This window comes from Bufo bufo, chromosome 6 (genome assembly GCF_905171765.1).
Source record: "Bufo bufo chromosome 6, aBufBuf1.1, whole genome shotgun sequence".
Taxonomy (NCBI): domain Eukaryota; kingdom Metazoa; phylum Chordata; class Amphibia; order Anura; family Bufonidae; genus Bufo; species Bufo bufo.
This window is the reverse complement of record NC_053394.1, coordinates 236,424,592-236,437,839: the sequence shown is the minus strand read 5'-3', so window position 1 is coordinate 236,437,839 and position 13,248 is coordinate 236,424,592. Positions and strand designations below refer to the sequence as shown.

At 41.5% G+C, this 13,248-nt stretch overlaps 1 protein-coding gene across 1 annotated transcript; it reads right to left on the bottom strand.

Annotated features, from left to right (window-relative positions):
- Nucleotides 1-7,733: 7,733 nt before the first annotated feature.
- LOC121005963 (alpha carbonic anhydrase 8-like) lies at nucleotides 7,734-12,752 on the bottom strand. The gene is made up of 2 exons (XM_040438830.1): nucleotides 12,638-12,752; nucleotides 7,734-8,087 (listed from the first exon to the last, which is right to left on the bottom strand). The coding sequence occupies exons 1-2, from the start codon at nucleotides 12,717-12,719 to the stop codon at nucleotides 7,855-7,857; spliced, it is 315 nt and encodes a 104-aa protein (XP_040294764.1). The 5' UTR covers nucleotides 12,720-12,752; the 3' UTR covers nucleotides 7,734-7,854.
- Between the last annotated feature and the right edge of the window lie 496 nt (nucleotides 12,753-13,248).

The following is a 13,248-nucleotide window of genomic DNA, read 5'->3' as shown; positions in this document are numbered from 1 at the left end:
TTCTCTGTTTTTTTTTTACAATCATGTTTCATAAAGACAATACCTTTTCATATTCCTTGGCAGAGCAAATGGATGGTCCCCAACTCCATAAGAGCACATTTCATTCTGGTGAACTTGAACTGTTCATGTATTATATTGGTGGCCATTAGAGATGAGCAAATTGACTAGTTCATCAGAGTCCTTAAGCAGGGAGTGACTGTCCCCACTCATGAGGCTTTCCTCTACCACTTGATTCACAGGATCAGACAATGGTCCAAGCCCAACAGCCTTGCGACCATCTAACATATTCTAGAAAAATATACTAAAATTGTGGCTACAGAAAAAATCCATGATTAAAAAAATGGAATAACGGTGATCAAAAATACATATGTGCCACAAAAATGGTACCAATAAAAACTACAGTTCATATTGCCAAAAACAAAGCCCTCACACAGCTCTGAAAACAGAAATATAAAAAAGTTAATTCTGTCAGAAAATAGCAATGCAAAGAAAAGTTTGATTTTTGCAAAGGTTTTTATTTTTTTTAAAGTAGTAAAACTAAAAAATATAGACCAGTTTGGTATTGTTGGATTCATATTGAGCCACAGAACCATGTCCTCATATCATTTTTAGTGCACAGTGAATTCCGGGATGTTAAAACCCAAAAACATTGGTAGAATTATGTTTTTTTTCATATTAACCTCACAAAGAATATATTTCCCGTTTTCCAACAAAAGACATGTTAAATTAAATGGTACCATTAAAAAAGACATCTTGTCCCAAAAAAAATAAGCTCACATATGGCTATGCAAATAGGAAAATAAAAAGTTATAGCTATTGGAACGTGGGGTGGAAAAAATAAAAATGGGCCCGGTACTTAAGGGGTTAAACACACACGGTGTTATGAGATAAAAAAATAAATTAAAAAGTGGCTTTAGGGAACATGATGGTTGGCAATTGGCATTAATGGCATAATGCAATCCGCAGCATTCAGCGATACAGAACGTGATGGTAGTTAGGCAGACAGACAGACGGCAACAGTAGCAAGATGGGGAACTGTAAGCAATGCGAAGTGTAATCATTGTAATCAGCCTGAGATGTGAGAAAATTTTGAGATTGATTCAGTAATGACATATGCATGTTGCTTAATGAATTTTTATATTTTTTAATTTTATTTGTTTATAAAAACATTATTTTATTTTTACACGTTGCTGGTGGTTCATTCGCTGCAGTAGTGGACACTTGGAGCCGATGTTATGGACAGGGACAGAACATGTCTTTCACGGCGCACTGGGTTAATGTGTTTTGCGGCAGTGGAGATGCAGTACCCCAGCAACATGGCCAGGTCCTTTGACCCCATCCCACCATATAATGGGGCTGGCTCCCACAGCAGGCACTCATATGCCTCCTCTCCCTCCTCCTCCATGTCCCATCCCCAACGGCAGCAGGGGACAGAATCGCTCACACTACCTCTATTTCCTATAAGATGTGCCAAGTCAAGCGTTGCCATGACATTTTGTAGCCGATCGGTCTGGGAGAGAGTAGCCACACTGTCCAACTACAATTTCAGTCTGAAGGATCGTCCGGGCACACAGAATGGAGATGCTGATGGTCTATCCCGTAGACCTCATGAAGATTTACACCCTGATAATGAATGGGTAGAAATACCTGCATCAGGAGTGAGAGCTATGTGCAAATTTTCAACAGTCCAGTCGAGAAGTGAGTCTTGTGCCCAGAGCCTAGTTCTACCAGCCGAAAGTCTACCTTCATCCTTTTGCAATCCAGTCACTCTGCAGGCTTCTTCATTACCAGTTTTGAGCCACAGTGATCTCAGAAGAGATCAGAAGGAAGATCCTTTAGGAAAACTAGCAGTGGCAGCCTTAGAGAAGAACCAAGTTGACATTCTTCGTACAGATGCCCACCCAATGGCGAGGCTGTTGGTCAAAGAGTGGGACCGGTTGCAAATACGAAGTGGACTTGTATACAGGAGGGCCCCAAGTACCGTCAATAGTGAAAAATGGCAGTTATTACTCCCCCAGAAGTACAAGGAGACAGTACTTTGTGCGTTACATGATGAACATGGCCATCTGGGTTATGACAGAACTTTGTGGCTCGTGAGAGACAGATTTTACTGGCCATGTATGAAGCAAGACATAGAAGACTATTGCCGTTCCTGATTGTGTTGTATTCAAAGAAAGACGTTGCCCACAAGAGCTGCTCCCTTGGGACAGTTAGAGAGTGGAGGACCATTAGAACTTGTATGCATAGACTTTCTCAGTATTGAACCTGACGAAGGGGGAATTAGCAACGTGTTGGTTGTGACAGACCATTATACCAGATACGCTCAGGCATTCCCTGCTCGTGATCAGAAAGCTCTCACAGTGGCTAAACTGCTTGTTGAAAAGTTCTTTGTCCATTATGGTCTACCAAAGAGAATTCATTCTGACCAGGGGCGTGATTTTGAGAGCAAACTTGTAAAAGAACTACTGACACTTTTGGGGGTGCAGAAGAGTCGCACCACCCCATATCATCCGCAAGGGGATGCCCAGCCTGAACGCTTCAACAGGACTTTACTTGACATCCTGGGGACTTTGTCTATTGAAAAAAAGAGTCATTGGAGTAGACATGTGGCAACAGTGGTGCATGCCTATAACAGTACAAAAAATGATGCCACGGGGTTCTCGCCTTACTTTTTAATGTTTGGGCGAGAGGCTCGTCTCCCTGTCGATCTGACATTTGGAGTCTCTGCTGATGACACTCCGGTGAACTCTCACACTAGCTATGTGGAGAGACTCAAGAAAGGTCTTAAGCAAGCGTATGAGTTGGATGAAATCTCTTCAGGACTGCGACATCAACAGAATAAGGCTCGCTATGACAAGAAAGTGAAAGCACATGATCTTCAGCCAGGGGACCGAGTTCTTTTGAGGAATGTGGGCCTACAAGGCAAGCACAAATTAGCAAATCGATGGGGTTCTGATCTCTACATGATCTGCTCCCAACTACCAAACATTCCAGTCTACCAGGTTCGCCCTGAAGGAAAGAAAGGACCAATTAAGACTTGGCATCGCAACAACCTGATGCCCCTAGCAGAAACTGTGAGGATAATAAATTCTGAACCCGTGTACAAGGAAAATCAAATTCAAGGCGGTCCAGCAGACTGCAGAGAAAAGGAGAGACTACTCCGTCAGCTGAAGAACCAGTGACCCCCCTTGATGGGGAAGAAGACAGTGATAGTGAGTGGGGTATAGATGGACTTTTCTATGATAGTATGTACAACCCCATTGAAAGCGATCTGAATGCTAATGCTCTAGAGTTCGTCCCTTGTCAAGTTGACCAATCCAAAACAGGCATTCGTCTGGAGGGTTCTTTGGCCCTGAATGAGCAACAAAATGAGAGTTTTCCCCTGCCTACTATGGACAATGACCTTTTGTTTGCTGTCAATTCAAGTGTGGGTGACTCCCAGGTTACTCCAGAAATAGAGGACGTGACTACTGCAGAATCAAAGTGTGAGTGTGTCAATGATGCACCACCTGTTGAAGCATGCTCCCCAGTCAACACCTCTGAACTAAGGCCACCCAGACAGATAAGGCCTCCACAGAGACTCACATATGACACTATGGGAAATAGTACTCAAGAACCTGTGAGCACTGCACATCGAGGAGTCTACGCTCATGTTCCCTTTGCTTTTTGCTCCAAAGGTGACCCTCTCCCCACAATAATGTGTACTAATGACACTCCATGGTGGAATGTCCCATTTGACTACAGTGGCAATGTTCAGTTAGTTGTACACTAAACGCAAAAAAAAAAACAAAAAAAAAAAAACGTTAGATTTGAGCCATTCTTTGGGAGGACCCAAGACATTTTAAGTGGGGGGAGAGTGTAACACCCCATAGCTTTTTGTGCAATGATGATGTTTAATGCTAAACCTTTTCTTTTCTTTCCCTCATTAGTTGCAGTGCACAGTTATGCCCACTAGGGGTGTACTTAGAAAAGATTGCTGTGTCACACTAGGAACCAAGTTTGGAGAGGACAGTTCCTGAGGGGGAGGGTTTTGTTGGATGTGCGAGGAAGGTTGGAAAAGGATGCTGTGGATGCGGTTCAAGAGAGAGTTACTGGATTGTCTGGCCAGACAGAAGATCAAGCAGTTTACTGCACTGGGACCAGAGAGAGAGTGGATTGTTTCTTGGAAGGAGAAAGACTAAATGGTAGTGAGTTGCTGGCATTTTCTGCTCTCAGAGGTAACAGATCTGCACATCCATACTAAAGTATTATGAACATTGCATCCAGGAGAGTGTGAGATCAACACAAACTAATACCCTGCATTCACCTCCAGCTGCATTGATATAAGCTGTTTGTCTGGAAGACACTGTGTGGACTCTCCTAATGTATATTTCTCATGCTGATATTGAAATTTTCACAAGACAAATGCTTAGAGCCTAAGGACCCCGTTCGGAATCATATAGCTTAGTAAAGTGCAGGGAATCATAGGTTCTGGACTTGGACACCAGTTAAGGATTTTCCTACACAAGTGAGCTACACTGTCCACCATTGCTATAAATATTTAACCGAGAAGACGGGCCCCAACGCATGCAGCTGCCAACTATTTTCCCTTTTCTTTTCTGCTAACGCTGGGACTATATTTGTGTTTCCTTTGGGTATATTTAAGAGTTGGAAGCCTTCTACAGGGTTTAATATACTCAGCTGTTGTATTTTCATTTGATTAGAGTCAATATCTAACATTTGTTTTACTCTCATCATAGTTTATCTTTGCAGTGAAACTTGTTATAGAGACACCCTGTGGAGAAAAGTGTAATTGATTGAGATTTTTGTGTAAGAAGCTGTTTGACCGCGCATTGCATGTAATACTGCAGTAATTTTATAACTAGTAATATTCTGTGCAAGTTTGACTGCTTACCATTATTTTGTTTAGGGTCACATTGTTGAAAATAAACGGGCCCATTGTTCATATAAACTGTGTGAGTATTGGGGAAGAAAAAGGGAGTTCACCAGAGCAAAGAGAGATCTGAACCTACTATTCCACTTCTAAGGTACACCCACGGGTGCGCTACATAAATGTCCCCCAGAGGTCTTGTATGACCTTATGGGGGAGGCAAAGTGTAAAACAAAAAATAAAAAAATAAAGTGTTAAAAATAAAAATAAACAAAAGGTTTCACATGTAAAAAAAAAAATCCCCAAGTAAGGAATAAAAAAAAGTAAAAAAATAAATGAAATAGACATATTTGGTATTGCCGCGTCCGTGATGGTCGGCTCTATAAATATATCACATGATCGATCCAGTCCAATAAACACCATTAAAAAAAACTATGTCAAAAAAAGCTATTTTTGTCACCTTACATCACAAAAAGTGCAACACCAAGTGATCAAAAAGGCCGTGTCCGTAACAACCAGCTCTATAAAAATATCACATGGAGACACTAAAACATCTTTTTTTTTTTGTTTCAAAAATGCTATTATTGTGTTAAAGTGAAATAAATAAAAGTATACATATTAGATATTTCCGCATACTTAACAACCAGCTCTATAAAAATATCACATGACCTAACCCCTCGGGTGAACACCGTAAAAAAAAAATAACTGTTTAAAAAAAAGCAATTTTGGTCACCTTACAGCACAAAAAGTGCAACACCAAGTGGTCAAAAAGGCGTATGTCCCACAAAATAGTACCAATAAAACCGTCACCTCATCCCGGAAAAACTGAGCCCCTACATAAGAAAATCGCTCAAAAAATAAAAAAAATATAGCTCTCAGAACATGGACACATTAAAACATAATTTTTTTGTTTCAAAAATGCTATTATTGTGTAAAACTTAAATAAATAAGAAAAAGTATACATATTAGGTATTGCCACGTCCGTAACGATCTGCTCTATAAAAATGTCACTTGACCGAACCCCTCAGGTGAATGCTGTAAAAATAAATAAATAAAAACTAAAACAACCAATTTTTTTGGTCACCTTGCCCCATAAAGTGTTATAATGAATGATCAAAAAATCATATGTACCCAAAAATAGTACCAATAAAACTGGCACCTTATCCCCTAGTTTCCAAAATGGGGTCATTTCTTGGGAGTTTCTACTGTAAGGGTGCATCAGGGGGGCTTCAAATGGGACATGGCATCTAAAAACCATGTGGCGCTCCTTTTCTTCTGCGCCCTGCCGTGTGCCCATACAGCAGTTTATGACCACATGTGGGGTGTTTCTGTAAACCGCACAATCTGGGTAATAAATATTAAGTTTTGTTCGGCTGTTAACCATCATCGGATGTGTTAAAGAAAAAATTGGATTAAAATGGAAAATCTGCCAAAAAAGACTAGCATGAAGTACAATGTGTCACGAGAAAACAATCTCTGAATGTCTTGGATATGTAAAAGCATTCCAAAGTTATTACCACATAAAGTGAGATAAGTCAGATTTGCAAAATTAGGCCTGGTCAGGAAGGGGACAAAAGGCCCAGATATGAAGTGGTTAAAAGGACTTTTAAGCCTCTAGCACCTTTCAACAATAAACCCTGCCTAAAAAAAGAAATCAATACCTGTCCCTATACTATCTGTCCCTTCTACTGCAGTTCTCCCTGACTAAGACTGAGCCGAACCACTTGTCATCGGGTGCTAGATAGCACCCAATGACGCGTTCCGGCCAGCCAATCACTGTAATGCCAGTAACCAACATGGCTACAGCATTACAGTGAGTGCCAGTACTTTCCCGCATGTTTATTGGCTGCGTAGCAGCCAACAAACGCGCGGGAAGGAGACACGAGTCAAAATTTAGTTCGGGCGAGCATGCTCGCCCAACACTAGTATGGATTTAGAATGGGATATCATAATAACTCCTGCAGGTATGTGTATGTGTCCCAATACTTTGGTAGTTGTTTACTATTGGAAGGATTTTTTCTTTTTGTTACTGATTTGTGCTTAATTATTTTTGCAATGTTTCAACTTTATTTTGCTTGCGGAAAAATCATATCCAGACAGTTGCAAATTCGTTGTCTACGCGTTTCGGGAAACGTGTAGACAACGACTTTGTAACTGTCTGGATGTGATTTTACCGCAAGCAAAATAAATTTTCCTTTACCGAAATGGAGCTGGATTTTCTTGAACCATATTGCAATAATAACTGTATTGGCCCAACTACTGTATGAGGGAGCAGTGCTGGCACATGCCCATCCGCTCCCAGCACACCCTATCTCCCTAATACAGCACTGTGCTGTTAAGAAAACCCTTAGCATTGGCTAGTAGGATTCACCATGGAGATTAAAATGATCCTTTTTTCTATGCAATCGGTATTACTGATATAAAGAAACACTTACTTTTAGGTATATGTAAATGAGGTACTCGGAGCACCGAGGGGCTGGCTAAGTTCCTTGGAGCACAGCTTAACCTCCATCTCTCCGTTGTCATTCTCCTCCCAGTAAGACTGATAGGGCAAGGCATCCTCACTACTACGATGTCTAGCCCTGAAATTCCGTGCATGTGTCGGCACAGTGAAGATCTCAGATCTGTCATCCTCGTTGAGATCTTCACTGCACACAAGCCGATGCTACTGTCGCCTGTACATGCACAAGATTTTATGTCCAGGCATTAGCTGGTCTGGTTTAATACGATTAATTATGGTGACAAATGCTCGTTTGATAGGCATACATGCATATCATCTCCATTTTCTATGTTACATTTGAATTGTGGCAATTTTTATATCCTGCAGTCAAGAATACACAGTTATGCTGCTTATGACTTTAATTTAATGTTTCAAGTCATATCTAACAGAAACAAAATAATTTTAATGAAATTAAATTAACAATTCTTTTGCAGTAGGGTGTATAGTGGTAGAGGAAACCCCATCTTCATCTGAGACATTCACTTTACTTTTTGCATCCTTTCTTCTCCTGGTTAACAGTGGGTTCAGGTGCACAAGGCTGTGGTGCCACAGGCACAGGAGCAGGAGGTTGTGGAGTGACTTGCACGGGGACACAAGGCTGTGGTGCCACAGGCACAGGAGCAGGAGGTTGTGGAGTAACTTGCACAGGTGCACAAGGCTGTGGTGTCACAGGCACAGGACAAGGAGCAGGAGGTTGTGGAGTAACTTGCGCTATGTCTGTAAAAGTAAAATATTGTAAGTAAATACTGAAAGCTCATGCATGACTTGTTGACCGTTATAGCCACCTAGAGGAGTGATTTGGGATTATACAAAACATTTGAGGAGCACTGTTAACTTTTCTTTGCTTATTCTTAGTATTTCTGCAAGAACCAAGTACGAAGGCTGAGAAGATAGGAGTAGTAGTGAAGATGGGAATTGTAGTAGTCACTACACTCCCACTGTGAGGGACATTTATTAAGCTCTTTACACCACTATTGTGGCGTAAAAAAATAATGTTGCAGGTAGTGGCGCACGCCATGTGTACATAATTTGCACCTTTTTGAGGTTGTCAGCACTTTTCTGAAGTGCATATAAAAGGGCCTTAGTGAAAGGGGCATGGCTATGTACCACCCGCCACATTTACTGTAACTTTCACCAGATAGTGGCAGAAATTATAGCTGAAGTCTATGCCAGCTACAGTTTCTGGTGCACGGCAGGGCAGAGATGCACACCTCACGCCAGTGCAAGGAGATCATGACAAGTGTATGGAATGAGCCAGTCTTGATATATCTCCCCCACTGACTCAGCAACCCCCACTAGCAAGCAGGGTGGAGTCAGAGTGGATGGATGGATGATTAACTCCCTATTCTCCATGCACAACCTTATCGGACTCACAGTGCACAGTACACAAACCCCTTTGCAGTGAGCTTTCAGGAGATTGCATTATCTATAGTGTTCTAACATACCAAAGTTTGTGAACCCCTCTGACCTTTGGCACTACTTTAGGTCCCAAATGTTCGGCTGTTGAAATTTTTAGTTACCAAATTGTATAAAGGCCGCTTGTATTACATTCTGTAGCGCCATTTATAAATGATGGGCTAAAAATGTTTGTTCCCTCTCCTATGCCCTTTTCACAGTCCCATATTTTTTTGTCTACTATTAGTGTTGCTCATTGCCTGCATAAGACGGTTAAAAAAAAAAAAAAAAATCTTTAATTGTATAAGTACCTCCATTTTCACCCAGGCAGCCCCCTTGACTTGAGCATCTGAGCAGTTCATGCTCCAATGCTCTCCTTTGCCCTGTGCTAAATCGCGCAAGGCAAAGGCATTATTTTGAGATCCGGTAACGTACCGGGCTCTCCATGGGGCTGCCAGGAAGCCTGGTGATGTCACCTACACTAATGGGCGGACTGTATCGCTGCCCTAGCCAGTAAAACAGCTAGGACAGCGCTGAAGCACGCCCATCACAGCCGGTGACGTCACCGAACACACTACCGGCAGTGTATGATTGTAAACAAAAGAGCCTCTGCCCTGCGCAATCTAGTGCAGGGAAAAGCAGAGCATCGGAGCATGAACTGCTCCGATGCTCAAGACAGGGGGGCTGTCGGGGTGAAATTATGGGTATGTCCGGGTTCAGCTCTGAACAAAGGCTTCACCCTCTAATGATAGCTCAGAGACAGGCAGATGGGACCTATGTCCTAGAAGATAATGGGGAAAATTAAATCTAATGCTTCCAATATCATAACAGGGCACAGCGGTCTGAAAAAAGGAGGGTACGTTCTATGGATATTGGCATGTTCACCCTAAATCAGACCAGAGTGGTAGAGAGGTCTGGGAGAATAAGACCTAATCCCCAAATCAAGAATCTGAGTCAACCTAGCAGTGTGGAGATTTTATTCAGCTCTTTACTAGTGATGATCGACAGGGACAATATTTAAATTCTCAATATTTCATCATATATTCGCGAATTCGCGAATTTGCGATTATATTCTTGATTGTGAAAATCGACAATGTAATATTCGCGCAATGCGCGCGAAATACAGCCGTGGGTCACTTATGCTACATTTTTCAAGCTGGTATAAGGTTCCCGAGACTGGAGAAAATGGTTGGCACAGCAGAACATTAGAATAGCTTTATATGCAGATAGAGTGCTCCAATATATTAGCGCTTGCGAATTTTCCGCAGTTAATGATGCACATTTTTTTTGCAAAACGTTTAACTTGTAATATCGCAGCAGTATGTCTGTAGCAAGTATGTATGGACAGCAGAACCTATCACACTACCTAACACCCTGCACTGGAACCTATCAGCTACACTATAGATCAATCTAACCTACACTGACTATCTCCCCCTAACTATCTGAATTATATATATATAAGTTAACTGTCTAATGTAATACAACAAAGCACAGAGCACAGCAATGACACTGCTGTCTCTTTCATAACTGCAATAAACTTTAGAAAATAGCTGCTGGGGAGGTTCTTATATAGTAAGGTGTAGGCAACTTTTCTATTGGTTGCTAGGGATGTTGCTAAGTTTAGACAAAGACATTGCAGCCTTCTCATTGGCCCACAAGCAAGAAGAAGGGAGAGATCATGGGTTCAGATTAAAAAAAATTCGAATATTTAGCACTATATTCGAAATCTTCGCAAATTCTCAAAGTTGCGATATTCGCGATTAATATTCATGATTCGAATATTCGCGCCCAACGCTACTCTTTACTGCCAGGGTGAATATAGCATCCTATGCACTATAGCAGTGTGCATGTAAACGCCAGGGACTGATTAAGCAATGATCTGTTGTAAGCCCTGAATATTCCTAGGTGCATTAGATAGAAAGTCGGTATCCCCCAATGTGCAGCAACAATGTATGCTGTTACATATTAACTTTGTCTCGTATGCCCTGCACAGCTATAAGCACGTGGGGGACCAACATCAGTGACTACGTGTTTCTTGTGTCTCTTTTGAGGATACCTCATTAGGAGCAAGGAGGTGGCACTGAAGTTAGATAATCTACCTAATAGTCTGATCGAGCAGTACCAACTGCACATGTGGCATGCAGCATAACTGGCACTAGTATGGCCATGCACACCCGCTCGTACTAGTCCTAGGTTCAAATCTGACCAAGAAAATCATATGCATCGAGTTTGTATGTTCTCCCTGTCTTTGTGTGGGTTTCCTCCCACATATAGTACTGATAGGAAACTTAGACTGTAAGCTCCGTTAGGGACAAGTAATGATAATGCCTGTAAAGTGTGGCAGGGTAGGGTAGTACTATATAAGTTAGTGAAATAATACCTCAAATAAACCTTATTGGTACTTTGATTTTATTTTCTGCAGTGTCTGGCTTAGTTATACCGTGAAACACTGTACTAGTAACTTCATGTAAAAGTTTGGGAATAAAATAAGTATCGTAAATATATGACTGCCATCTCAAAAACTTAAAACTATTGTGTGACCTACTGCATAAATGTTAGTGCCATAATCTGTGTCTATAATCTAAGTCCCTTTTAGAGACCCTCGGGATATAATTTGTGATTTGGATGCGGTCTGTGGAACCAAAAAAAAACCTTTAGGGGTCCCTAACTAATAATAATAAAATCGTATCTTTATTTGATTCATTTAAAACAAACACACAACAAGAAAAACCCATTGTTAAAATTGTCAGAGTTCAGTGAGGTATAGAATGGGCTATACTTTATTGATCCTGGTTGCTAGAGGCAACCTTATATTTGTATATGGATGCCTGTGAGGTGCATTACTATTGCCACTCTCCGGGGCCACCTTTAACAGTTATGGTAGTCGTCCTTCAGAGTCCTAACACTGAAATGTGCCCACCATGTGTATCAGCCTATTCGAGTACACACTGTGTCAAATTATCAAGACCTGGGAGGAGGTTCCAGAATTGGCAACTATTCGCTAATCCTCAGGCTTGTGCTAGTGCCCTATAGGCTGATAAATAACACCGGGGCTATCTGTGGCTACCTATGCCGCTCGTAATGCTCCTGAATCGCCTCACTGGCTCTGTCTAAAATGTTTGCGCTACACTAATACACCCCTCCCGACATATTTCGCCACTTGCTTGGCTTCGTCAGGGGAAGTGGGGAGGTATATACCCCACTTCCCCTGACGAAGCCACGCAAGTGGCGAAACATGTCGGGAGGGGTGTATTAGTGTAGCGCAAACATTTTAGACAGAGCCAGTGAGGCGATTCAGGAGCATTACGAGCGGCATATGTAGCCACAGATAGCATGTAGTGAGGGACAAAGTGCCCGATACATTCTAAACCTATATATCAACTTCCATTGAGAAAACAACAGCAGTTACCAGCAGGTGACTGACACACGCCCCGTTGTTATTTAGCACAAGCCTGAGGATTAGCGAATAGTTGCCAATTCTGGAACCTCCTCCCAGGTCTTGATAATTTGACACAGTGTGTACTCGAATAGGCTGATACACATGGTGGACGCATTTCAGTGTTAGGACTCTGAAGGACGACTACCATAACTGTTAAAGGTGGCCCCGGAGAGTGGCAATAGTAATGCACCTCACAGGCATCCATATACAAATATAAGGTTGCCTCTAGCAACCAGGATCAATAAAGTATAGCCCATTCTATACCTCACTGAACTCGGACAATTTTAACAATGGGTTTTCTTGTTGTGTGTTTGTTTTAAATGAATCAAATAAAGATAAGATTTTATTATTATTAGTTAGGGACCCCTAAAGGGATTTTTGGTCCCACAGACCGCATCCAAATCATAATCTGTGTCTGAAATATATTGCTTACCTTCACAGATAGGCTGTGGCTCCAGGATTGGTTGGACAGGATTTGGTTGTTTAAATCCTGGTTTTCCTTTGATTCCAGACATGACTTTCTGGTTGTGGTATCTGAACAGGTATCAGAGAGCTTCTTCCAAGTGTTGCTTTGCTGTTGAAATGACATCCTCTTTTATACCATATTTGTGACTAGTATGTGGTGGATTGATGACGCTGGATGGAATTCCTTACTGAACTCTAGAATGTCGATATTTGAGATTCATCATTAGGGTTGTGTTTTTTCTCCCACCTCCCCTAAGCCTAGGTGTTCCCAATTATCCCCCCTGTTTCTAAATAAGATGTTCATGATTCACCTGTCATTCAGTTTCTGTGTCCTTAAAATAATAGATTGTTATGAAAGGGTGGATCATTAGATGATGTCTAATCAATTTTGAGGTGTGGTCTGCTGAGCGACAATACAACACAGAATTGTGTATACTCATGATAACAAACGTAACTAGTTTGAAGTACAAGTTTATCTGGATTTTTTAAGGGCTTATTATGTTCTTCCATTTTTTGACATCCTTGTCATGTGGAAATACATGTATAATTCAAAGAACCATCCACTTTACACTTATATCC

Excerpts from the sequence above, each read along its gene's own strand:
- LOC121005963 (XM_040438830.1), bottom strand. The coding sequence starts at position 12,719 with ATGTCTGGAATCAAAGGAAAACCAGGATTTAAACAACCAAATCCTGTC. Across the intron at positions 8,088-12,637 it reads GCCACAGCCTATCTGTGAAG|ACATAGCGCAAGTTACTCCA; the intron begins GTAAGCAATATA and ends TTACTTTTACAG.